Consider the following 27056-nt stretch of genomic DNA (forward strand, 5'->3'; position numbering starts at 1 on the left):
TAGAAATCAATTACTGGAAAAAAAAAAAAACTAAAAAACAGAAACACATGGAGGCTAAACAATACACTACTAAATAACCAAGAGATCACTTAAGAAATCAAAGAGGAAATCAAAAAATACCTAGAGACAAATGACAATGAAAACACAATGATCCAAAACCTATGGGATGCAGCAAACGCAGTTCTAAGAGGTAAGTTTATAGCAATACAATCCTACCTCAAGAAACAAGAAAAATCCCAAATAAGCAATCTAATCTTACACCTAAAAAACTAGAGAAAGGAGAACAAACAAAACCTAAAATTAGTACAAGAAAAGAAATCACAAAAATCAAAGCAGAAATAAATGAAATAAAAACAAAGAAAACAGTAGCAAAAATCAATTAAACTAAAAGCTGGTTCTTTGAGAAGACAAAATTAATAAACCTTTAGCCAGACTCATCAACAAAAGGAGGGAGAGGACTCAAATCAATAAAATTAGAAGTGAAATAGTAGAAGTTACAACAGACACCACAGAAATAAAAAGCATCATAAGAGACTATTACAAGCAACTATATGCCAATAAAATGGAAAACCTGGAAGAAATGGACAAATTCTTAGAAAGGTATAACCTTCCAAGACTGAATCAGGAAGAAATAGAAAATATGAACAGACCAATCACAAGGAATGAAATTGAAACTGTGATTAAAAATCTTCCAACAAACAAAAGTCCAGGATCAGCAGATGGCTTCATCTGGTGAATTCTATCAAACATTTAGAGAAGAGCTAACACCCACCCTTCTCAAACTCTTCCAAAAAATTGCAGAGGAAGGAACACTCCCAAACTCATTCTACAAGGCCACCATCATCCTGATACCAAAACCAGACAAGATACTACAAAAAAAAAAAAAAGAAAGAAATTTACAGACCAATATCACTGATGAATTTAGATGCAAAATTTCTCAACAAAATACTAGCAAACAGAATCCAACAACACATTAAAAGGATCAAATACCATGATCAAGTGGGATTTATCCCAGGGATGCAAGGATTCTTCAATAAATGCAAATCAATCAATGTGATACACCATATTAACAAACTGAAGAATAAAAACCATAAGAGCATCTCAATAGATGCAGAAAAAGCTTCTGACAAAATTCAACACCCATTTATGATAAAAAAAAAAACTCTCCAGAAAGTGGGCATAAAAGGAACCTACCTCAACATAATAAAGGCCATATATGACAAACCCACAGCAAACATCATTCTCAATGGTGAAAAACTGAAAGCATTTGGAACAAGACAAGGATGTCCACTCTCACCACTACTATTCAACATAGTTTTGGAAGTCCTTGCCATAGCAATCAGAGAAGAAAAAGAAATAAAAGGAATCCAAATTGGAAAAGAAGAAGTAAAACTGTCACTGTGTGCAGATGACATGATACTATACATAGAAAATCCTAAGGATGCCACCAGAAAACTACTAAAGCTAATCAATGAATCTGGTAAAGCTGCAGGATAAAATAACACACAGAATTCTCTTACATTCCTATACACTAACAATGAAAGATCGGAAAGAGAAATTAAGGAAACAATCCCATTCACCACTGCAACAAAAAGAATAAAATACCTAGGAATAAATCTAACTAAGGAGGTAAAAGACCTGTACTCAGAAAACTATAAGACACTGATGAGAGACATCAAAGATGACACAAAGAGATGGAGAGATTTACCGTATGCTTGGATTGGAAGAATCAACATTGTGAAAATGACGATATTACCCAAAGCAATGGGTACAGATTCAGTGCAGTCCCTATCAAATCACCAATGGCATTTTTTACAGAACTAGAACAAAAAATCCTAAAATTTGTATGGAGACACAAAAGACCCTGAATAGCCAAAGCAACCTTGAGAAAAAAAACCAAAGCTGGAAGAATCAGACTCCCTGACTTCAGACTATACTACAAAACTACACTAATCAAGACAATATGGTACTAGCACAAAAACAGAAATATAGATCAATGGAACAGGATAGAAAGCCCAGAGATAAACTATGGTCAACTAACCTATGACAAAAGAAGCAAGGATATACAATGGAGAAAAGACAGCCTCTTTAATATGTGATGCTGGGAAAACTGGACAGCTACATGTAAAAGAATGAAATTAGAACATTTTCTCACACTATACACAAAAATAAACTCAAAATGGATTAAAAACCTAAATGTAAGGCCAGACACTATAAAACTCCTAGAGGAAAACAGAGGAAGAACACTCTTTGACACAAATCACAGCAAGATCTTTTTCGACCCACCTCCTAGAGTAATGGAAATAAAAACAAAAATAAACAAGTGGGACCTAATGAAACTTAAAAGCTTCTGCACAGCATAGGAAACTATAAACAAGATGAAAAGACAACCCTCAGAATGGGAGAAAATATTTGTAAACGAATCAACAGACAAAGGATTAATCACCAAAATACATAAACAGTTTATGCAACTCAATATCAAAAAAAAACCAAACAATCCAATCAAAAAATGGGCAGGAGACCTAAATAGGCATTTCTCCAAAGAAGACATACGGATGGCCAAGAGGCACATGAAAAGCTGCTCAGCATCACTAATTATTAGAGAAATGCAAATCAAAACTACAATGAGGTCTCACCTCACACTGGTTAGAATGGGCATCATCAGAAAATTGACAAACAGTAAACACTGGAGAGGGTGTGGAGAAAAGGGAATCCTCTAGCACTGTTGGTGGGAATGTAAATTGATACAGCCACTATGGAGAATAGTATGGAGGGTCCTTGAAAAACTAAAATTAGAGTTACCATATGACCCAATGATCCCACTACTGGGCATATACCCAGAGAACACCATAATTCCAAAAGACATATGCACCCCAATGTTCATCGCAGCACTATTTACAATAGCCAGGACATGGAAGCAACCTAAATGTCTGTCAACAGAGGAATGGATAAAGAAGATGTGGTATATATATACAATGGAATATTACTCAGCTGTAAAAAGGAACAAAACTGGGACATCTGTAGAGACATGGATGGAGCTAGAGACTGTCATACAGAGTAAAGTGAGTCAGACAGAGAGAAACAAATATCGTATATTAACATACGCGGAATATAGAAAAATGGTACAAATCAACCGGTTTGCAAGGCAGAAACAGAGACACAGATGTAGAGAACAAACACATGGACATGAAGGGGGGAAGTGGGGGGTGGGAGGGGTTGGGGTGCGATGAATTGGGAGATTGAGATTACCATATATCCATTATTAGTAAGAAAAAAAATCAAATTGTACACTTTAAATATATGCAGTTTATTGTATGTCAATTTTATCTCAATAAAATTTCTTAAAAAAAAATAATTAAAAAAAAATGGTTACAGCTTGCCGTTACCTAGGCTCAAGTTCAGGTCATGAGGATTCGGCCTCAGGGCCCCCACAGTGGGATCCTGTCTTTTCATACCATGTTTTCTGCCATGACTTCCTTCCTCAAGCCCTCCCCTAAAGCCAGACCACCTGGGCACACAAGACCACTCTCTGATTCTGCTTATAGTATCCACCCACCCAAATGCTGTCCTTTCTTCTAAGGTCTACCCACTCTGACATTCATTCATTCATTCATTCACTCATTCATTTGTTTTATATCTATTGAAGGTTCATTGTGTGTCAAGCCCTCAGCTAGGCACCAGACACAGCGCTGAAAGACAAAGTCCCCACTCTTATGAAGCCAGATGTGGGAGTTGGTAAGGTAGGAGATAGACAATAAACACAGAAACAATGGAGACTTTCAGATGTGATGCGTTAAGAAGTAAATAAGGCAGGGTAACGGGATGATGAGGGGCTGAAGAAAGGGGTGGGCTACATTAGAGAGGGTGGTCAGAAAAGGCTTCCCAGAGAAATGGGAATGGGCGATGAGGAGGTCCCAGTTTTGCAAACTACCTGCAAAGACTCAGGGAAGAGTGTCCCATGCAGAAGGAACAGCAAGTGCAAAGGCCCTGAGGTGGGAATATGCTTTGGCTCCTTCAAAGACCAAAGGCAGGTCATGTGGCAGGAGCAGAGCGCGCCAGGAGGAGGCTGATAGTAAAGGAAGTCAGAGGAAGACAGGGGATGGGTCACAGAGCTCTGCAGGCCAAGGAGGCGGTCTGGGTTTCACCCAACTAGAAGGAAAGCACACGGAGGGTGGTAAGCAGAGAAGCTCATGCTGATCTATGCTTTAAAATGATGTCTCTAGCTGCAGGGTGGACTGGGTGGCCCTGGAAGGAGAGGGGCAACAAGGCTGGCCTTCCACCTCCCTCCTGAAGAAACCTGTCCTAAGTACCTCCTTGTTCATCCATTAAGACGACTCAGTGAGTGCTTCCCATATGCCAGCCCCATCCAGCCCTACCTCCTGCCTAGGCGGCCCTGGGCAGGGACGTATGTCACTGAGCTTAGGTCTCCTGGCTTGTACATTGGGAGAGGTGAGGATGAGCGGGTTAACAGACATAACGTCTCGGAAGAGTGCTGTCCCATAGTAGGTGCTCAAGAACTGTTCTTTATCATGATGATTATTATTACTCTGTGTCAGTGATGAACACTCTCTCTGGATGTCTTCATTGTAGCTGCCATTTATTTTGGACCCAATCATAGACTCTCCTGACAAGACCCTCTTGGTTACTGAGCTCTTTGGCTGTTTAAATCTTTGTATGCGGGTGGTTGGCCATGGCTCCCAATAGATTGAAAACTCCTTTTAATATTAACTATAAACTTAAAACTTTCTTAGTGCCAAGGACAGAGCTGTGTTCATGACATTTGTTGGGTGAAGGATGGAGGATAAAAGATAGAGGAGGGAGGAAAGAGGAGGAGGAGGGAGGAGGGTGGAGGAAGGAGGGAGGGAGGCCTCTGCATTGGGCCTGGCCTGCCTGTAGGGACAGGATGTATGCCTCTGGGCCTGAAAGATGTTGTTCTTACAGCACAGCACCTTTCTGGACCATAGCAGCCTTCCTTTCCCCTGGTGCCACCAAAAGAATTGCCTAGAGGTCCTAGGGGCCAGGGAGACAAGGTCCAGGGGAAGGTGAGGACATCTGGGAGAAGAAAGAGCAGTGGCAGAGGAGAAAGGGAGACAAAAAAGGTAAAGAAAAAGGGACACAGGTGAGGATACAGCAGAGAGCATAACAACTGGGTCCATCTCTGAGCTGGCAGCAGGGGGACCAGGATGATGGATTCATGGTTCCTCCACCCAGGGAAGCCCCTTCTGGGGAGGTGGAAGGATAGATACGGAACAAACGGCTGAACCCAAGGTGCTTAGTGTGAAACAGGTGACATGCAAACAAGTCCACAGGCTCCAAGGAGGAGTAGCCACCGCTGCTGACAGTCGAGTGACAGCCCAGATGGAGCTTGTCTGCAAGGGGGCAGTGAGAGGTCCCTGGGACCTGCGACAGGCCCCAAGCATTCCCTGCCTCTCAATCTTCACGTTTCCTCTTCATTTCTGCCTCATGAGGCTCTGCCCAGCATCCACCAAGACCCCCGTCAACCCCCCTCCTACCAGAAACCTGACCCAATAGTGTTCATCCGAGTGCCTGTGCTGTGCACTGAGCCCCTGACACACCTTCACGCCTCGAATCCTTAGGGAAGACCAGCGAGGACCCTGGTTCCAGCACAGCAGGAGCATTCACAGAGATGTCTGCAGAGATCTGGGGTCTGACTACAATGCCAGGACCCCTCCCGAGGGCGTGACTGTCTCCGGTGCTCCCCTCATCCCTCCCAGCTTGCCCCTCATTGCTACCCATGTCCAGCCCGGGTGGTCGTGGAAGCTGAGAACCGTCTGACCCTCCCACCCCAGTGGGAGCTCTAGGAGGCTGGGGCCATTGGACCTGCTGAGCTGTGCTCAGGAGACGGTGGGGTGGGGTACTGGGGATCCATGAAAGGACTCTGTTGAAGGTGTGCTCCTCAGGCCAGCAGCATCAACATCACCTAGAAACAGGTGAGGAATGCAGATTCTTGGCCCGATCCCAGACCTGCTGAATCAGAAGCTCTGGGATTGGGGCCCAGCAATTTGTTTTAGCAAGCCTTCCAGAGGATTCTGAGACACACTGACGTCTAAGAACCACTGGTGTACGTTATCCACCTACAAAATGTTCTTGTTCAAGTTCACACTCAGGTTTGTCAGCTTAATTTGCTGGAATTCGATGGTTGCTCCCAGTAACCCCGATCCTAGGGATCCTCTCTCGGATCTCCAAGGGGGCTCGCTCAGCCATTCTGCCTCATGCCAGCTCCTCCCCACCCCTCCTCCTACCATTTCCCAAAGGAAAAAGAAACCATGTCCTTTAAGTAATAACAACCTCCGAGCGCATGCAGCCCCACAAGGGCTCCCAGGCTGCCCTTTTGCTCTTCCCCAGATTCTGACTTCATAATAAATAGCAGCCTCCAAGGTGGACTGTGACCCCGGGTGTGTGCGCGTGAGTGTGCGCGCGTGCGCATGCACACACACACAGACACACACACATACGCAGCCCCCGCACTCTGTCTCATCAGCGGGCAAAGGCCGGGGTGCCGGGCAGGCTCTTCTAAGACATTACCTTCTGAACATCCTATTCCTCCCACCATCGGAAGGAAAATTATGACTTTCTCAGGGAGGAGGTTTTTTTTTTTCTGTGTTTTTTCCTCTCCCCTTGTTCAGCACACGGCACTAATTTATGACTATTTTCCCAAGTCCACTGAAGTAAGCGGGTAATGGCTTTCAGCCGTTTGCTTTCTCTCACCTGTCATTCACTGCCGGCTACCTGACAGGACTGCAGACAATGTTCCAATCACAGGGGCCGGTTTTTTTCCCAGGGAGGCAAAGAATTCACAGCGGCCGTGGGGAGAATTATTTCATTCCGGGATGGAACAATGTCAGGTAAACAGCTGTAAAAATTCATAACCGGCAGGGCTGTCTCTGGCCCCGGAGCCCCGGCTCTGAGCCGGCCCGGCTGGGGGCCAGGAAGCTGGCTGGCACTCAATGACTCAGAGCCCCTGGTTTCTATTACCCCATCAACCCCAGCCCCTCAACCTCGAGTAGGTCACGTTGCCTTTGTCCCTGAAGCGTTCTAGCTGCCACCTGGAGAGAAGGTTTTTGTCCTTAGGGCCAGGCACGGAGAACAGTGGGCAAGAGCCCAGTCGCTCACTCAGGGGACCGTCTGTGCCCAGCTGAGTGGCCACGGGCTGGGTGCAGAGGCTCAGCTGCTCACTTGAAGAACAGAGATACTCTGTACCAGCACCATCCAACCCAGTGTGCAGGGAGAACAGAAACATTATCTGTGCTGTCCCAGATAGCAGCCGTTCCACACGTGTGGCTACCGAGCACTTGAAACATGGCCAGGGTGAATGAGAAACTGAGTTCTATATTTTTATTTCACTGTAATTAATATACATTTAAATAGCCACATGTGGCGAGTGGCTGTTGCATTTCAGAGAATGCAGCGTTATACTTTTCCACGCGCTTCAGGTATCTCATACGGGCAAGAATGCAGATATGAGTATAGCGCCCTCATTCTAGGTTGTTGTGAGGATTGAATGAGATGGTGCATATAAAGTCTTAGCCTCTAGCTGGCCCTCCATAAGTGACAGCTTTTATTAACTCTACGGGACATGGTCGGAAGCACAGAAGGGAAGAAGAGTTGAACTTGGGAGTGTTCGGTTATAACAGCACTTTACCTTCCTGTCATTAGTTTTCAGTTTAATTAGTTTAACTGCCACCAGTGAGAGGCACATGGGACACATGACCAGGGTCAGCAATCAATGGCCCACGAGAGGTCCTGCTGTCCTGCGCTACCATCCCCCTCTGCTCCCTCCATCCCCGACCCCTATTCCTCATTCAGCATCACCCAGAAATGTGAAGGTAGCCGTTTGCCCAGGTTCTGGCATAGTAGGGTTGGGCAGAATTGCTTCTGGATGAGACAAGTTCTCATCACAGATAACTAGTGGGTTTTAGAAGATTCTCTTCTCTGGAGTCAGAGCATACAGAGGTGAGGCAGGACTGGCTGGGGGAATGACCATCTGACAATCTTCTAAAACCCTGCAGTCAGGGATTCACAAACAGGCTGCCCCGGGTTTCAGTCTTGACGCCACCATTTACTAGCTCTGGGAGCGTGGCACATTAATTGTTCTCTCCAAGCTTCAGTTTCCTCATCTGCCACACAGAGACAAAAATACCTATCTGACAGGTCACCATAAAGATTTGATGCAATAATGTGTACAAAGTGCCTCACAGGTGATCAGTAAATAAAAGCTGTGATTACTATCGTCTGTGATCATCCACTATTGTTCATAGGTAGCAGAAAACACTGGTTAAGAGGCCAGTTGCTGGGGCACGACCACTCCAGTTCAAATTCCAGTTCCACCCCCATCCACCAGCTATATGATCTTGGGCAAGTCACTCCAATGGGTGCCTCAGTTTCCCCATCTATAAAATGGAAATGATAATAACCCTTCCTCACAGGGTTGCTATAAGGGTTTAAAGGGGCTTACAGCAGTTACTGACACAGAATAAGGACTACATGTGTTGGTGAAATTAAATATTCTAACGAGACCTCCAAAGATAGGGTAGTAGGTGGACGATGTCTACATTTCCTCATAAGGAAATGGCCAATGTAAGAAACCCCAGCAGGCCTGGGGTTTGACCTATTGACGGCACGACATTGCCCTGGCCAAAGTGAAGGGGCAGAGGATGAGAAACTCAGCAGAAAACTTCAACCAAACAGAGCAGTTCTAACATGAAGATGCCTTGACATCAAGGGCCTGCTCTCCAACACCCTGGGGACTTTACACCCAGTGATGCTTTGTCACAAGAGAGTCAACGTCCTGATTTCTGGACGAGAAAACTCTGACAAGAGAGCTGGCTGGTAAGAGAATGTTAACCTCCTCCACCACCCACCCTGTCTTCCCTGACACTCACCCACCTCTCCCAGAGCCCAGAGAGGAGGCTGAGGAATGGGTAAAGGAGGGAGGGAGGGTGACCCTGTCCTCAGTCCTCATTATTCTTTTAATGGCATCGACTGCACAGAAAATAACTGGGAAGGAAAAGACAACACTTCTTGCCAACCGCGTGAGTGCAGGCTGGGATTAACCAGCCTTGATGGTGTGCCAGGCTCCGTGCCAGGCATATGTCACATGTCCTATGTCACAACCCATATGTCATCTCACCAAATGAGGGCACCAGGCTGCAGCGGGAACAAGCACCCGGGGCTCCCAGGCAGCCTGTCTTCTCAGTGTGGCCCCTGGTCTAATTTCAGAATGCAGCCTCGCTATCGCCGCTTCTCAAATAGACTCAGATATATTTATATTTTTGGAGCTAAAAAGCAGTGCCACTTTTCTCATTGACATGTTTCTAGTCAAAAAAGTAGGTAATCTAAGTTGTGAAAATATTCATTCTCCTCCCCCACCTTCACCCATGGCACTCAATGAAGCTATTTTTATTTTAGATGGAGTGAAATGCAGCTGCTAAATATTTTGATTTTCCTAAGTTGGCCTTCAGGCAACAGAAGAAGTGCTCCCCCTTGGATCCGAGGCTTTCTAAGTTCAGCGGTCCCACCCAGAGGGGCAGGCACCACAGGCCCACTCCCCACCTGTGTCTTCTGGTTTTCTGTGTCCAGAGAGTGAGGGCAGAGACTGAGCCAGGCTCAGGGGGACCTCGGCCTATCAACATCTGAACAGGTTTTTGCTTTTTGAAAGCACCTGTGCAGGCAGGGGCAGGTCCCCAAATGGGACAGGAATGACCATCCCTGCCACTGGGCACCTGGTGGGGGTCAGGCCCTGTGCTCACCGCATTCATTATTTCATTCAACAACCACGATAGTTCTGCAAAGTGCATGGGACTAGCCCCATTTTATAGTTGAGAAAACTGAGGCTCCCAGGGCTGAAGGATCTGCTTGAGGCCTCAGCATGTGTGGAGGTAGAGCCAGGCCTTGGAGCTCCCTCCTCCACAGCTCACGGCCTCTCACACCACGCTGGGAGTGCTCAGCCAGGAGCTGGTGATGGATGGCTAGGCTGTTGACAGTGAGAACAGCGGTTCACTGGCTTCAGAAGCCACCGCCCTCCTCCTCCTCCCTGCACAGATCCTGAAACACGCCCTGCCCCCAAACCAGATCCACATCTCCTTGGGCAGGACTCCTTCCCAAGCAGGTGGTAGTGGGGGGCACCTGAGGAGGAAGACGTTCCCTTCTCCTTAATTGACTGTAAATTGCTCCAGAGCTCTTAATGAAGGCCGTCAGGAGTAATTATGTCTGCTGCTTCGCGGCCACTCTGTGTAAACACAAAAGGCGGGGACTGAGGGCATCTCAGCATCCCGGTTCTACTGTGCCTCCCCTCCCCCACAGACCCCCTCCTAATTCACACATCTGTTACCCAATGATGAGACACAGCTGAGATGTAGCGAACACTGGCAATGTCCCAGGCAGGGGAACTGCAAGAAAGTCAGGCAGGCAAGAAACGGGTTCAGCGAGTCCAACCCGAGGCCTACAGGGCAGCTGCCACTAGGGCTGCAGGCCTGAACAGGCCCGGATGACGGAGGACTCATGCCAGACTCCAGAGCCAATTCCAGAGGTTGGGAAGTAGCATGGCAAGGATAACAGTCTCAGAATGCGGTCCCTGGACCGGCAGCAGCATCACCTAAGAACCTGCTGGAAATGCAAATTATTGGGCCCCAAGCCATACCTATTAAATCAGAAATGCAGAGGGTATGGCCCTGCAACTTGTTGTAACAAGTCCTGGGGATCTGAACTACTAGTGGGAGGGAAAGAATGCAAATGGAAGGACCCTGTTAGCCTCAGTTTACAAGATGGGGGGCCTGAGGTCTGAAGAGCTGAGGTTTACTCAAGGGCACACAGTGGGGATGGAGCTGGGCACTGCAGCCATAAGCCCTGTTTGGGGGCCAGACCGTCCAGTTCAAACCTTGGTGCTAACAGTTAATGGGTCCTTTCACTTCGGACAAGTCACTGACTTTTCCTCACCTATAATGTGGGGGCAGAAGTGGCCCTTATGGGCTGTCTTGAGGGTCAGATGCATGAGAACCCGGCACAAGGTCTGTAAATTGCTTTTGTCCCAAGATGCTGCCATCACACTGCGAGTCCCATCATGTGATGGGCACAGAGAAGAGGGAGGACTGAGGAGGAGATGGCGACTGTGTTAAAAGAGACAGAGGGACTTCCTAGGTGGCGCAGTGGTTAAGAATCCACCTGCCAATGCAGGGGACATGGGTTCCATCCCTGCTCCAGGAATATCCCACATGCCGTGGAGCAACTAAGCCCGTGAGCCACAACTACTGAGCCCGTGTGCTGCAACTACTGAAGCCCATGCACCTAGAGCCTGTGCTCCACAAGATAAGTCACCTCAATGAGGAGCCCGCACACCACATTGAAGAGTAGCCCCCGCTCGTAGCAACTAGAGAAAGCCCATGTGCAGCAACAAAGACCCAACACAACCAATAAATAATTTTTTTAAAAGATTAATAAAGAAAGAAAAAAAAGAGACAGAATACTAGTGCCAGCACCAGAATACCCCCCCAGGGCAGAAACTGTTGATTATCTTTCTGGACCCCTGCCGTGGGGAAGCCCCCCCCCCCCCCCGCGGTCTCCTGTCCCAGAGCTACCCCTTGTGTGTGCAGTGTGCATTCCTGTCACTTCCTCTCCTGGACACCTCTTCCTCAGAAAAGCCTTTCCCAACCAAAGGCTGTTGCAGCCCAGGGAGGAACATACTCTTGGGCTGGGACAGATACTGAAGTCGTCACACACAGAACAAGTGCCACTCCCTGTGCCAGGCTCCACAGGGGACACTGAGGAAGGAGGCCATCGGTGCTCACGGCCAGCCTCCTGCACATTCCAGTGACCCCACCTAACAAGCTTTAAGACATGGTCCCTGTCCTCAAAGAGCTCACAACCCAGTCTATTCCCTGGCTCCACTCTAGCTGGTCCCCTACAACACCGAGGGGCTGCCAGGGTGGCTGATGAGGACAGACACCTGGGGTGACTGGGGGTTAGCTGAGCTGCCAGGACCTACAGGGAGCTTTGCTCTCTGGACCTCATGCCCTGTGTGTCAACACCAAGCACACCCCCAAGAGTTCACTGAGTCCCCAACTACGGATCCGTGCTGATCTGCTGGGGCACCTGCCAGCCGGCAGAGGCAGTGTCCCTGGCGATGGGACTGGGCTGCCCCCAGGAGTGTCAGGCTGCCAGAAATCAACGAGATTTGTCCCCAGGCTCTGCTCCACTCACTTCCACTCTACCTGCACTGTCCCAGGCAGCCTGGAGCCAGAGACCACAGGGCACCCAGCAGGTGGGCACCACTGCCCTCACCCCACATTCTGGGGCAGCACAGGATGAACAAAGTGGGAGGGACAATGACCTGCATCGCAATGAAGCTGGAAGCTGCTTCTTGGCACCCAGGTGGGGCAAGCCAGGTGCCTGGGCCCTGCTGGCACAGCTCACCCACACGCCACCTCCCTGGCCGTCAGGGCTGAGTTATCCCCGGCATAGGGCTCTCTGGAGAGCTCATAAAGCAGCTGATGCGGCGAAGCAGGTTCCACACTCAATAATCCCTCCATCTCACTCTGGTCGGATGCCAGCATATTCATCTTGAATTATCCTTTTCAAAGGCCAAATCAATCCTAGGAAGTGCTAGGGCTGCCGCCGTACACAGTCCTGTTGCCAAGAAAGCCCAGGAAAGGAGGGTCCGTGGGCAGCACTGTGACACCAGGGTGTGGCGACAGAGACAGGCAGGCAAAGAACACCTTCTCCTTCACCCAAGGGCAAGGGGTGGGAGGGGACCAGAGTCTGAGGCTCTCATCCCCTCCATCGACTGTGGAATGAGGGCAGAGTGAGGAAGCTGGAAAGAAGTCACAGATGGTGGGTGAGGACCCCATTCTACCCCAAGGATAGAAGGTTTTCCTCCTCACTTACTCTGATCTACTCACCTGCAAAGAGGGTAGAGTGTGGTTGTGGAGGGAATAGGACCTGGGCTTGAGTCCAGCTCACTTAATGACCTGGACAAGTGACAATCTCTCTAACCCTCAGTTTCCTCATCTGTAAAATGGGCTGAATAACCACTCCTTCATAGGCAGCTATGAGGATTAAACAAGCAAGGCATGCGAAGCCCTTGGGCACAGCACCTGGCACATAGGAGGGTGGCCAGGAGGGAGCAAGTGGGAAAGCCTGTCCTGAGTCTGGGGGATGGCTACAGGAGCCAGGACCTCCAGAGTAAAACAGAGCAGATTCAGGGGCAAGTCTCTGTCTTCAGACCATGGACAGCGTCATGTGAAGAGGGCCAGGCTGGCTGCAGGACGCTCTGGGCAGACCAGGACTGATAGACCAGGACTGACAAAGCACTGGGAGGAGGCCGGCGGCCCATGACCAGGGAGGTGTGCTCACTACCTGCACCAGCTCTTGGCCAACAGCTGTGCCAAGTACGTGCTCACTCAGGCTGGGAGGTGGGACTGGGGACCTCTGGGCCTCTCCTATCTGCAAAGCGAATGCCCTTGGAAGGGAAACATATAAACCACACCAAATATTTATGTGTTGGGCACAGTGGGGCTTGGCCACTTAGAGCGTCATTCTCGTCCCCAAGCTGCTTGCCTCCTAGTTGGGAAAAGCACTCGTCAGTGACAACAATAATGGTTAGCATATATTAGTGCCAAGCGCAGTTCTCAATCTCTGAAGTTAACTTATTTAATCCTGTGAGCATACACTGTGTGATCATCACCCCCATTTTCCAAGCAAGTAAACTGAGGCATAGAGAGGTTTATATGGTCCATACTTGTTCAAGATGCAATGGGGCGCTTCTTGGAAGAAGAGGCACTTCAAGACAAACACCGCAATAAAAACAAAGCCTGCCATTTACATGGCGATTTCGTTTTCAAAGCTCTTTCATAAAGCTCCCTGTGAAGTCAGCTAGACAAGTATGGTCAGCCCTATTTCCAGAGGAGGAAGAAGAGGCTCGGAGAGGCTAAGGGACTTGCCCGTGGTTACAGAGCTAAGAAGTAGTACAGCTGGGGTTAGAACCCAGGCCTCATGCCTCCCCTCCCAGTGCTCGGGACCCTGTGCCCAGATGGCGAAGAGGAGGAAGGGGACGGCACCTAGGTGAGGGGACCTTCAGGGAGATCCTTACCCCAAGGGACAACTTTCCTGGGTGTCCAAGTCCAGGTCCAGGGCTGACACAGGGACTTGATCTCCTATTCCGAGCTAAGCTGTAGTTGGACAGTCAGGCTCACAGGTCCCCTGAGCCACGTAACGAACAGTCAGGGTGAGGGAAGTGACGACAAGTTCAAAGTCGGCTCTGCCTGCCATCATCTCCCCAAACAGCTGGAGGATGCTCAGCTCTTGTAAATCACACCTTCGGCTGGTTCCCAGACAGCCCAAGTGTTCCCGGCGGGCTGCAAGCTCAGCACATCCTCACCCAACGACGCAGCTGAGGCAGGTTCAGCTGACAGCCCCCCAACCCCCCTAAAGGGGGTGCCCGCTGCCTGGCCACGGCACAGCTGGCCGAGGCCCCCACCTCCTCCGCTGCTGATCACCGGAAAAGCCTGCAGGCCTAGGAGCAAACAACCTGGGTAATCCCACACTCTCATCTATTTCCTCCGTCATTTCTCAGCAATATTTCCAACCCCGCACAGTACGTCCAGCAAGCACTAGCATGTTCTGAGTAACTGAGGAAGTGAGGCCCAAACAGGGAAATTGACTTACCCAAGCTCACACAGCTGTCAGGGAGCAGAGCCAGGCCTGAGACCAACGCTCCTGCCCCAGTGCCAGGCCTGTGCTCCCGGACCTGTGCTGGCCACTCTCCCCTCTCTGGGGCAGCTGCCCCTTCGCCCAGCTCCTCTCCGATATGCACCCTTGGTCACTGAGACCCTTTCCTGGGTGACAGATTGAGGAAAGGTCCTCAAAAATCCTGAGGGGTGGCACAGTGGGGTAGTAAGAGTGTGGATGTTGAAAACTGAACTCTTGGGATTCAAATCCTGTGGGAGCTTGGGCAGCTCGATCTCTCTGAGCCTGTGACATGGGGCACATGAAAGAGCAGACTTCCCATCACTGCTGTAAGGATTCAATGAAATCATGCAGGTAACCTCGCTAGTAAAACACAAGTACTAAATGATTACTACCACTATTTTTATTTTTAACCACAACAACCTATTTCTGCTATCCAAGACACAACACAAGCTACTCTGCCCCACTGCTGGTTGGCTTGGTCCGTGCCTTTCTGACAGGCCTCACCTGTGGCTTCTGCATATAAACTCAGCCACTCAATGCCACCTCCACTATGAACCTCTGCCTCTCCATGCCTAGAATGAAGTCCTTCCTCCCCTGAGCATCAGCAGCACCCTGGAGTTCACGCCTCCCACTTGCCTGGGGTGGGCTGGTCAAAACGTCTTCTTCTCCACTCCAGACTGGGGCTCCTTAAAAGCAATGACCCACACACAGAATCCCAAAGTTGTGGTTAAGTGCACAGGCTTTGGGGTCAGGCAGCACGGGGTTCAGGCCCAATTGCCATCCTATATAAGCTGTGTGACCATGTGGAAATTACTCATCCTCTCTGAGCCTCTGTCTTCTCATCTGTAAAATGGGGTTTATAAGGGCCACTTTCTCGGTTTGCTACAAAGATTCAATGAAGTGATGTGTATGAAGAGCTTACCTAGACACAGAGTAAGTGTGTAAATAAAGACAGTTGCCATTTTCCCTGTTATCCTTAATGTGTGTGTCCCTACCCTGCCCCCAAGCACAGCCTGGCACAGGTGTGCCGTGCAGGCCATTAACACCTGCCCACACAACAGGTGGCACATCATCCTTATCATTAGTGATATTATGGCTGCATCCAAAACACCTGCCCCACTCCACGCATGTATTGAAAGGCAGTCCACAGCTGGGGCTGCCACAGGCTCCAGATGTGCTCAGGCAGGGGCCTCTTGGCAATGGCTATAGCCCAGGACCCCACAAAGGGCACTAATCTGTCCTATAACCCCCTTTGAGGGCCGACGCTGACCTGGAGAAAGGCAGAAAGGAAGCAAGGCCACAGAGGCATTCAGGCCCTTCCAGAAGTCCCGTGAGTCATCCCCCACCTCCAAGAAGGGAGAGTAAAATCCCTCTCTGTGAAGTCACCAGGAAGCCAAGGCCCCAGACCAGCTGGTCCTAGCACCTGATCACCTGGACAGATACTAGATCATCTCCTTCGTCCAAAACCTCACCCAGTACTGACAGCCTTAGGGAGCCTCTAGGATAGCCTCACTTCTCCTCCCTAAGCACTCCAACCCCAGACTGTCACAGCTCGGAAGCACCTGGAGCCCTTTCTCTAAACATGAAGTCCCAAGCTCACAGCCCACCAACCCAGGGGGATGCCGCTTCCTCCCCAGGCCCACAGGCACCCCATGCCAGCGTGGGCAGAGCCCCCTTGAGCTCCTTTTGCAGCTGGTATGAGAAGTCAGGGCAGGAATCCAGCAGTAACTCTCTGAGGCTCCTGGGCAAGCTCCCCACTTGGGCCTCAGTTTCCCCATCTATAAAGTGGGAGTGTTTGACTAGTGATCATCAAATTGTCCCACAGGAGGCCCCAGCTGTTCACTGCAGGCCCTCTGAGGATCCTCATGTCGGGGGTAAAAGTCAAGGTGAAAAATTCAGGCTGTTACCACTGTCTACCTCTGACAACTTCAACCACAGATGGTTATTTCTCCTTAGCACGTATCTCTGTCTCAGGCATCCTCATTTTTTTGTATTGTTATTAGCGACCGAGCTACACTGCCTCTGCACAGGCGGCTGGTGGAAAAGTGCACACACCTAGCTGATGTTTAGGGCCCCCCACTGGACTCCTCATATCCGTGTTCCTCTAACCCGTCCATTTCTATAGTCCTGCCACCAGCCCTTGCCCAGGAATTGCTTTGGGGGACAATGACCCCCTCTCCTCTATGGCAATCCTAAGGAACACTCTGGTTAAGGAAGAAATATTCTCATCCTACGCTTCTCCATCCTCTCCTGAGAGATGACGTCTTCCCTACACTGAGACAAGGGGAGAGGGGTACACGGGAGGATAAATAGCCCCTCCCAGGACGCCAGATACAAAGAATGGTCCAGGAAAGACCCAGCACGCTCCCAGATTCCCCTCTCACCCGCCCCTCTTCATGTCTGCTCCAGAGCCTCGTGCTTGGATGTCTTGCCATCCCTGAGTGTGTGCTGCCCACACGCCCGCCACTCATGTCAACCCCCTTCCCCCCACCCCGCCCCACATCTCCCACTCTGCACCCGGTGAGGGCTGGCCCTGCAGCGAGTTGTCTGCATGCTTGCAGGCACACAGCTCCTCCGTCTACCGAGACCGCTGACGTGGGTCAGCCCACCTAAAAATTGCTCTCACTGGGTCCAGACGAAACAGCTGGGCATTGATGGAGTTTGCAGAGAAATTAATCAGCACCGACTGGCAGCGGTGCCAGGCGCTGCCTGGGCCCAATCCATCCTAATGAATCCCGAGCTCCTGCCTTAATGGCTCCTGACAAGGCTAATTTAGTCGTGTAGGTGATTAGCGTGGGCATTATCACCTGAATTGTGGCTCAAGACACTTTGGAGGTCCGGCGGGGTCTGCCTGGGGAAGCCAGCTCCATGTGCACCAACCTTGGCAACACATGGAGGGACCGGGAGCCAAGGGGAGGGGAACTGGCAAGACAGTCCACATCCACTCAGCCTCTCATTCTTCCCTCTGCTCATCCGGCCGGCATCTGCTGAGGCACCCTGCACCCAGCACTGTGCCTGCACAGAGCACATGTCCCAAGAGGCTCAGCTTGCTCAGCTGTACGATGGACATGACGACACCCCTCTGAGACGCACGGTGAGGCACACAGGAGCCCACGTGTTTAAAATGCTTAACAGAGGCCCTGGCCGGAGGCTGGCAGTCAATAAACGCTAGCGAATAGTATGGCTCTACAATCTTATACATAAATACCAAAATGATAATTAATTGTAATGTCGATATTAATTAAGGTAATAAGTAAAAATGAACAGCCGACGGGGAGTTACACACAAATAACCATGACAGGACTTGCTAAGAGCTTTCATAGAAGCAAATTCAAAGCAAACAGATGGTGGTGGGTGGGGGAGGCTAAGGCACCTCCCAGGGCAGGTGACATCTGAGCTACACCTCGAAAGATGAGTAGGTATTCACCAGGCAGGGAAGAGGAAAGGGCACTCCCTGCCGAAGGGGTAGCGTGGGCGAGGGTGTGGTGGTGAGACGGAAGGGAGGTGTTGCGGTGCTGAGCGGGTCCCCGTGACCGGGGAGCAGGTGAGACGTGGTGGGTGACAGGCCATGACAGAGTGCTCACTCCTTTCTCTAGGCACTTGGGAGGCTTTGCTCTGGGGGTATTTAGAATTGGGATAGGAGGACTGACCTTGGGACCCAGCCCCGAAGGGCACTGTCCCCTTCCAGGACCTGATGAGTGAGGGTTGGGGTGGCAGCCAAGGTAGATGGACTAGATGCCCTCCACCCCCTCAGAACTCCTAAGTCAGCTCGGTGCCTTCAAGCCAGGTTTCATGCTGCTGCTTCTGTGTCCCTCCCTGGAGGCCAGCCAGGGCTCAGTGCCCCGAGGGTCCCCAGCAAATATGCCACACACAGGCCAGGGAGGCAGCTGGCACAGTGTCAGCTCTGCCATTCATAAGCACAGGCACGGACAGCATCTGTGCCACCTGGGAGACATACTCTCCTGGGCACTCTCCCTGGGCAGCCGTCCCTGTCATCACCAACACCTCGCTCCTGACACCTTGGGGAGGGGGGCCCCTGGCCTGTGACTCCAGGAGGATGGCAACCAGGCATGGAGCCAGCCCCAGCCCCTGACTTGGAACGTTCCCCTGCACTCACAAACTCCAGACTTCACCCCTTCCCCAAGGCACCTTGAGCCCCAGGCATGAGCCGGGCACAAGGATGGGCCCAGGGGACAGAGATGGCCCAGGCACCTGGAAGCATTCACAGGGCAACAGGTGAGACAGATGAGCAGCTGAGTAACAACAGCACTGCGACTGGGACTAATAGAGAAAGAGAAAGCAAAGGAAGCAGCACGTGAACCCTGCCAGGAGAAACCCAGGAAGGCCACATGGAGGCAGCGGCATCTGAACCGACTTGATGGATCAACTCTTCCAGGCAAAAGGAGCAGCAACTGCAACAGGCAAGAGGTAGGAACTTGCCTGTCACGCTCAAGGAACCTCAAGGAGACTGGTGTGGCTGGAGTGCAGTGAGCTGGCGGTGGGTGGGGATACAGTGAGGTCTGGGAGGTAGCAGGGCCTGGACTGCAAAGAGCCTCAATGCCATTTAAGAGCACGGTTTTCATTCCAAGAGGCTGAAGGGACTTGAGAAGACCTTAAGACAGGCTCTGTCTCGGGTTGAAAAGGACCCTTGACCACTCGGCTGTGAGGGTGAGAAAGGCTGCAGCAGGGCAGGGGGAGCAGGGGGATCCCTGAGACCATCGGGAAGCTGCTGGGATAATCCAGACTGGGTCTGTGCTGGTAGGAGGCAAAGGCGTGAGAAGTGAGAAGATTCTGGAAATATTTTGAAGATTGAGCCAACAGGATATCCTGATGAACTGGAAAAGGAAGAGTCAGGGATGACCCCAGGTTGCTGGTCTGAGTGACTGGAAGGATGGAGTCACAACTAACCGAGATGGGACCGGCTGCAGGGAAGCAGAGGTTTGGGGGGAAGATCAGGAGTTCGGCTTTACACTGAGTTTGAGAGCCCTTGAGACACCCACATGGAAACGCTGAGTGGAGAGGTGTATATGAGTCTAGAATCTCCAGTGCGAGGAGGCCCAGGCAGAAGGTAGATGCCTCGGGACTGTCAGCACACAGATACTACCCAGAGTCACCAGACTAGACATGGTATGGAGAAGGGACACAGGAGCTGGGCCCTGGGGCCCTCCAGTGCCAAGAGGTCCTGGAGAGGTAAGGGAATTAGCAGAGGAGACAAGAAGGCACAGCCAGAGGTGATGCTCTGGAGAAGATAAAGATAACTGCTGAAAGGCCACAAGGTCTGAGGATTAACAGTCAGCTTTAGCCACAGGGAGGTGGTGGGTGCTCTTGACATGAGCAATATTGGCGGAGTGTTTGGAGTGGACTGGGGAGGGCAATTGGACACAGTATCCTTGCACGCTGTCTCTCATCCTAAAGGCGCCATGTGGCCATTCACTGCCGACAGCCAGGACCAAGGTGTGGGCGATGCCAACCAGCCTGACCAGGTATCGAGTCCTCGCTGTGCCCTTGCTCTGCCCTGCCCTGCCCAGGCCAGGCTCTGCTGCCAGTGACTGAGGTTCACGTCTGGAGAAGATACGCAGGGAGAAGAGGGCCCTGGATGTTAACGGGCTGGGGCAAGGCAGAAGCACTGAACGACTTCATTTGGCTTCTGTCTTTTCCAGCTGGGAGATGGTCTACAAAAAGAACATCACGCAGAGGGAATTGGAAGCTGAGATAAGAGGAGACAGAGATGGAACATGCGGCCTCCGCATGGGATTTCAGATGGCCGGGCTGTGCCCTCCCATTCCGCTCCTGAGCACGTGGCTGCTGGCCCTTGGTCGGAAATTGAGGCAAGAGCATAAAAAATGGAAAGGCTCAGAAGGTTTGGGGTGAATGAAAGTCCCAATCACTAACCCAGGAGAGTGTATTCACAGAAACTACATTCTGATAGAGCCTGTAGACAAACTCTACCTTCCATTCTTAAAAGGAATTTAAAAATGGATTAAAACACTTAGGACACTGCCTCAAGCACTCAATAAACATTATAATAATACATATTATACATGTATCTTGTATATCATATGTTATGTTATTCTTATTCTGTAAGCCTCCAGGGGTCAGAATTAGGTCCATTGGGTAAGATTCCAGGGACAGATTTCATAGTAATATTAGAAAGACTCTTTCATTTCCAGAACTGTCCCCACAGCACAGAAATGAGCAGCCTGGTAAGGTCATGAGCTCCTCATCACTGGGGGTCTAAGCAGAAGTCAGCTTATCTGTCCCAGAGCTGGAAGTTTGGTCTGCCCACAGCTCTGACCTCCGCCTCCACTGAGCTGACACTTTCAGACTAAGTTGGGCTCTGGCTCTAGCCACTGGCACCAGCCACCCCACTGGACCCAGCTCACCTGTGTGCTTGTCTGTCCCCCTTGCAAGCCTGTGGCTGGCAGGATAGTCCAACCAGACATGCCTGGGCCACACATAAGTTCTCTTTCCTGTAACAACAATGCATTCTAGGTGTGGAGACCTTCGACTTATTGATAGTGTATAGACACATCCCAACGATCCAAGGGGAGACTATGCCACCCCAATTTACAGTCTGCAGCACTGAGAGTCAGAGAGCAAAGGGTTAGTGAGAGTCGAGCCTCAAAGTCAAGTTTCTAGGCCACCCCATTCCACACAGCAGGCAAAGGGCCAGTTCCCTTGACAAGCCGTTTTAACCCTTACCCTCACCCTGGCCGCTGCCGGTCAGAGGTCTGCACCCTGCCTTGTCCACATGAATCCACATGTACCCTCTGAATGGCCCAGGGCAAGCAGGTGACAGCATTCCGTGGTTTCCAGGGCTGTGTCATCTGAGAGCGCAGAGATACGACACGCTGGGCTAGCAGGACTGCCCAAGCCAAAGCCTGCTGGACCGATCTTTTCTCTCACTGGTGAGATGGGGAGATAGAGGCCCAGAGAGGGGAGGCACTCTGTCCAATGCCACACAGCAAGGAACAGAAACTGGGCTCATGACTTCCAGGGCAGAGCTGTGCTGCCCCATCCTGATGCAAAAGGAAGGGAGGAGGCCAGGAGGGTGCAGGCCCGCTCAGCACCGGCCCCTGCCCAGAGAGACGAGCAGAGCTGTCTTCCAGCTCACTGAGCCCTCTCTCATTCCTGCGGCCTCCCAGAGCCAGGGATCAATCCCCATTGCATCAGATGGACGCCCCTGCTGTGACTGCCAAGCGCAGCCATAATGGGGCCAAGTCCTGAGCGTTGCTCCTGGAGGCCAATCGATGCCAGCATTTGCAGAGGACGGTCCAGAGCCAGAGCCAAAGGTAACTGGAGCAAGGCCTGCTGGAGGGCTCACTGGGGGGCATCCAGCCCAGGGCGTATCCCTATCAGCACCGGCCAAGCAACAGCCCCCGCACCCCTCCCCCCCACCCTCCCTGCAGCTCAGGCCTCCGAGAAGCCCACACTCAGGGCTGAGCGGGGCCGTGCGGGCCACAGAGGGGCGACGGGGCCGGTGCTGCTCAGCCGAGGGGGCCTTGGCCTCTCCTCGCCAGCGTCCCCGCTCAGCGAGTGGCTGGCCACGCCTCAGGGGCCCACCTGTCCCAGATATATCCCCCCCACCACGAAAGAATCTCCAGGAGGATGAGATACGTACAAAAATCAGCCACGGGAAATAATGTGTGAAGAAACGGAACGGACCCTTTCAGGACTCCAAGTGCTACCACCTCCCCAAAACCTCTCCTGCTTCCTCCTGCCTCTGCCCTGCCCCCAGAGGGACGACCCCTCCCCCCTCAATCCCCACTGGGGCTGAACCGGAAAACCAGCCCAGCCCCTATGGCCCATGACACTGATTTCTTTATCCCTCTGTTGAATGCCTCTCTGAATCCACAGCACTCAGGCTGGGCACAGGGGAGCACCCCATCTATATCTGATAAACTGATGAATGAACTGAAAAAAGCAGAACCCCTAATGGAAATAAACGCTACTAACATTCATTAGTTACGGATCCACAAGTGCTGGGCACCTGCTCTGCTGACTTGGTGCCAGCTCCACGCCAGGTCTGGGCAGGGAGAGGAGTCACAAAGAATCCAGGAGCCCACAAACACCCCCTGACCCAGTTCAGTGGGGAGGAACAGCAGGGTCGCCAAGGGACTACCAGCCACCCTCTCCACCCCTCAGACGGTAAGCTAAGCCTCTGGAAGAACATTCCAGAGAGGCAATCTGTCTCCTTCCTGGGGGACACTTCAAACACCCAGATCCCCAAACACCAGCCTCCAAATCCAGCCTCAGAACAGTGACACGTGGGGGCTGCTAAACATCAAAAGAGTGGCCACTCTCCACACAGTGTCCTGCCCCAGCCCTAGAGACAGAGCATCACTGGGCCACGGGGACAATCCCCACAACAGTCAGAAACACACCCGCTATGCCCAGCACCCACCCGCGAAGAAAGCAAGAGTGAAAGGAAAGACCTCTGCAGGGGGCTGCTCGTGTGCCCCTGCAAACAGCAGGGGAGGGTCTGGGGCCCACTGAAGCTCCCTGCTTCAAGCAGGGATTTTCTTTGAAAAATTTTGCATCTATGTTTGGTTTCACATATATGAAAGAGTGCTTTACATGACCTATTGGTTAAATATCTTCACAGCCCTCCCCTCTCCAAGCCATCCTCCTTCATTCTGAAATACAAGTGACGCTCCAGAGAGACGCACCATGCTGGCCGCGGACGTATGCTGCTCCTGGTGCACAGCCCCACCCTGCCGCCCCCGGAGCAGGCAGACCTGAGTGGAAGAAGCCCAGATGACAAGCACTTTCTCTAAAATGACATGGACAAGAATGAAAGGACGCAAGAGGGAGTGTCGGTGGAGGTGAGTGGCACCCCCCGGCATGGTTTTCCTGGGTGCTCACAGGAACTAGTGCCATCCCATCAGCACAGCTGCGACATGGGTTTGTTCAATTCCACCGCATCTCCTGAGAAGTTTTGGGGTTCCTACAGCTGAGCTAAGGCCCTGGGGCTATGCGTGCCGACCTCCAGCAGCAGATGTAGGAGCCAGGCCCTAGAGAGGGGCTTATGAGGATAGACCTGGGTCATGAGGTGACTCAAGCTCAGGGCAGGTGGGCGGCGGGGGGGAGGGAGCGGGCAGGGAGTGGGCACCAGGATGTTTATGATCACTTCCTAAATAGTTAATTTTTTTCTGATGACAAAAAATAGGCATACTCAGTTCAGAAAACTCAGTAATCATGGAAAAGTACAAAAGGCTACAAAGCAAACTCTGCAAGAGCTTCCACCTTTAAATTTTCACAAGGAAAAGGAACAAGCCATTTTGTAGGTCCAAATTAGTGCAGAAGTGAAAGAAAGTCAAGCAATTTGGGCTAAATGTGATAAACTCTTTGACACCGAGAACTCCTCTCTTTTGGACTAGGCCACCACATGAAGTCGTGAGTGTCCCATCCCTGGAGGCAACCAAGCAGAGGCCGCACGAACACCCAATGGAAGAGGTTCCAATAACAGGGGGAAGATCATCTCAATCTCTAGGATCCTTTCACTTGTGGGGAAGGAGCCTACCGCATGCCACCCAGCATGCCCACCAGCCCTTGCACCAACTCACCCACAGGCGTATCCTCGCTGATCAGCAGGTATGTATCAAAGAAGTGGTTGGTGAAGAAGGGCAGCCGGTTCACCTGGCCTGGAAGGTAGAGGACAAGAGCATCAGTCAAGTCCCCTCATGCCAGCTCCACACGTTCTGCAAGGGGCACAGAATAGGGGCTACAGTGGGCACTGAACCTGCATCCAGTGCCACGAATAGCTTCCAAGGCCCCTGGCCGCCCACTGATCTGCCTCAAGGGAAACGGGGAGTCACGTCAGTAGGCAGGCAGAAGGCTGTCAGGTCGTTTTCTCAGGGAGGCCCCCAGCCACATGTGGCTATTGAGCCCTGGTCCACACAAGGATGTGCTGAAGTGTAAAATACACACAGGAGTTTGAAGACTTTGTACAAAAAAGTGAGTGTGAAATATCTCATTCATCTTTTACACTGATGACGTGGAAATGATAATCTTGTGGCTATGCTGGATTAAGTAAAATACATTATTAAAATGAGTTTCACTTGTTCTTTTTCTAATGCACCTCTTAGAAGATTTAAGATCATACGTGTGGCTCACATTGTATTTCTACTGGGCCTCCCAGCTGTAGACAGAACGGGAACTCGGCGAGGACAAGGGCTGTCTGCTTTGTTAAGCACTGCAACCCTGGTGCCCAGAACAGGACTTGGTACTCAGAAGGCCCTCAGCAGCTATTTGCTGTGTGAAGCAATGGCCAGCAGATGCCATAGGATTAAAAACAATAATCGTAACAACAACAATAATAATAACCACCACCTGTGGAACCCTTCTCTACACCAGCCACTTACACCATCTCCACCAGTCCTCGTGGTCTGACATGTGCTGTCACATCCCCATTTTACTACTGAGGAAAATGAGGCTTCGAGGGGATAGCCAGTAACTTGCCCAGGGTCACAGAGCTACGAAGTGTGGCATGGGCCATTCCGGAACCCAGACGTGGACGCCTGAGCAGGCGCCCTGTACCACTCTGTGATGGCCTCGGGTTGGCGGCTGGCTCTGGAAGGGGACAGCGTGATGCCAGCATGGGCTGAGGAATTTCACATTTATGAAGAGCCCCTCATATCACAAGTCCCCCACGTGAAGCCTCCTCAAGGCTGGCTTCCTCTGTCCCCTGAGCACCCCCAAAAGTGGCCTTCAGTAGTGTGGGATAACATGAAACATGTTTGGTCTCTGTCTCCAGTTCCTGGAACAGAGTTTCCAAAATCTTTGAAATTTTCAAAGTGATAGGAGTGTCTTTTGTTATTCATAAGGAGCCCCTTTGACCACACCCAAGTTTATGCAAATGAGGTGATTTACTTTTTAAAATTTTTAATTTAAAAAATTTTTTATTGAAGTATAGTTAATATACAATGCTGTGTTAATTTCTGGTATACAGCAAAGTGATTCAGTTAAATATATATATTCAGTTTTATATATATATTCTTTTTCATATTCTTTTCCAGTGTATACAGTTCATTACAAGATATTGAATATAGTTCCTTGCGCTGTATGGTAACCTTGTTGTTTATTTTATACATAGTAGTTTGCTAAACCCAGACTCCTATTTATCCCTTCCCCCTGCCTTTCCCCTTTAGTAAACATGAGTTTGTTTTCTATGTCGGTGAGTCTGTTTCTGTTTCGTAACTAAGTTCACCTGTGTCATGTTTGGGATTCCACATATAAGCGATATCATTGGTATTTGTCTTTCTCTAACTTATTTCACTTAGTATGAAAATCTCTAATTGTATCCATGCGAATGGCATTATTTCATTCTTTTTATGGCTGAGTAGTACTCCATTGCATATATTTATACACCACATCTTCTTTATCCATTCATCTGTCAATGGACATTTAGGTTGCTTCCATGTGTTGGCTATTGTAAATAGTGTTGTTATGAACATTGGGGTGCATGTATCTTTTCGAATTAGAGTTTCCTCTGGATATATGCCCAGGAGTGGGACTGCTGAATCACATGGTAGCTGTGTTTTTAGTTTTTTAAGGAACCTCCATACTGTTCTCCCCAGCGGCTGCACTAATTTACATTCCCACCAACAGGGTAGGAGGGTTCCCTCTTCCCTATGAGGTGACTTAAAGTGGGGCCTCTACAAAGAGCCTCAGGAAGGGGCTGGTCACCAGAAAGACCGAGTGATTAGATGGGGAACTTGTAGCCCACCCCCAACCTCTAGGGAGGGGAGAGGGGCTGGAGATTTCCAAGACGGATGAGTTTCCAGGTTGGCAAACACATCCATGTGCTGAGAGGGTGGTGCACTGGAGAGGCATGGAGACACCGCCTGACCCCGCCCCCTATACCTCGCCCTGTGCATCTCTTCCCCCTGGCTCTTCCTGAGTTGTATCCTTTACATTCAACCAGTAAATGTAAGTAAAGTATTTCCCTGAGTTCTGTGAGTCATTCTAGCTAACTGAACCTGAGAAAGGGAAGTAGGAAGCCCTGATTTATAGCCAGTTGGTCAGAAGTACAGGTGGCCTGGGACTCACCACTAGCATCTAAAGTAGAGCTGAACCCTTAAATCTGTGGAATCTGACGCTAACTCTGGGTAGCGAGCATCAGAATTGAATTGAATTGTTGGACACACAGTCAGTGGTGTCCAGAGAGCTGGAGAACTGGTTGTTGGTATTGGAAAACACCCCAGAAGGAGGCAAGTGAGGGCACTTCCCCCTCTGCCCCTACTAACCGGGGGTGGGGGGCTGGTGTGTCTCACATGGGGCCAACATTGTGCAGCACACATATAAGCGGCTCCTGCTGGGTCTTCCTGGGACCCTGAACGTGGGTGCGTTCC

The 27056-nt window shown here is 50.6% G+C and overlaps 1 protein-coding gene across 1 annotated transcript in view; it reads right to left on the minus strand.

Annotated features, from left to right (window-relative positions):
- The window catches only part of LOC130853933 (cadherin-23-like), a 429317-nt gene that overhangs the window by 347157 nt on the left and 55104 nt on the right, over positions 1 to 27056 (minus strand). The window contains exon 6 of the mRNA XM_057736393.1: positions 24270 to 24347. Within this exon, the coding sequence (XP_057592376.1) occupies positions 24270 to 24347 (78 nt within the window). The remainder of the gene's footprint in view (positions 1 to 24269; positions 24348 to 27056) is intronic.

Source organism: Hippopotamus amphibius, chromosome 5 (genome assembly GCF_030028045.1).
Source record: "Hippopotamus amphibius kiboko isolate mHipAmp2 chromosome 5, mHipAmp2.hap2, whole genome shotgun sequence".
Taxonomy (NCBI): Eukaryota; Metazoa; Chordata; class Mammalia; order Artiodactyla; family Hippopotamidae; genus Hippopotamus; species Hippopotamus amphibius.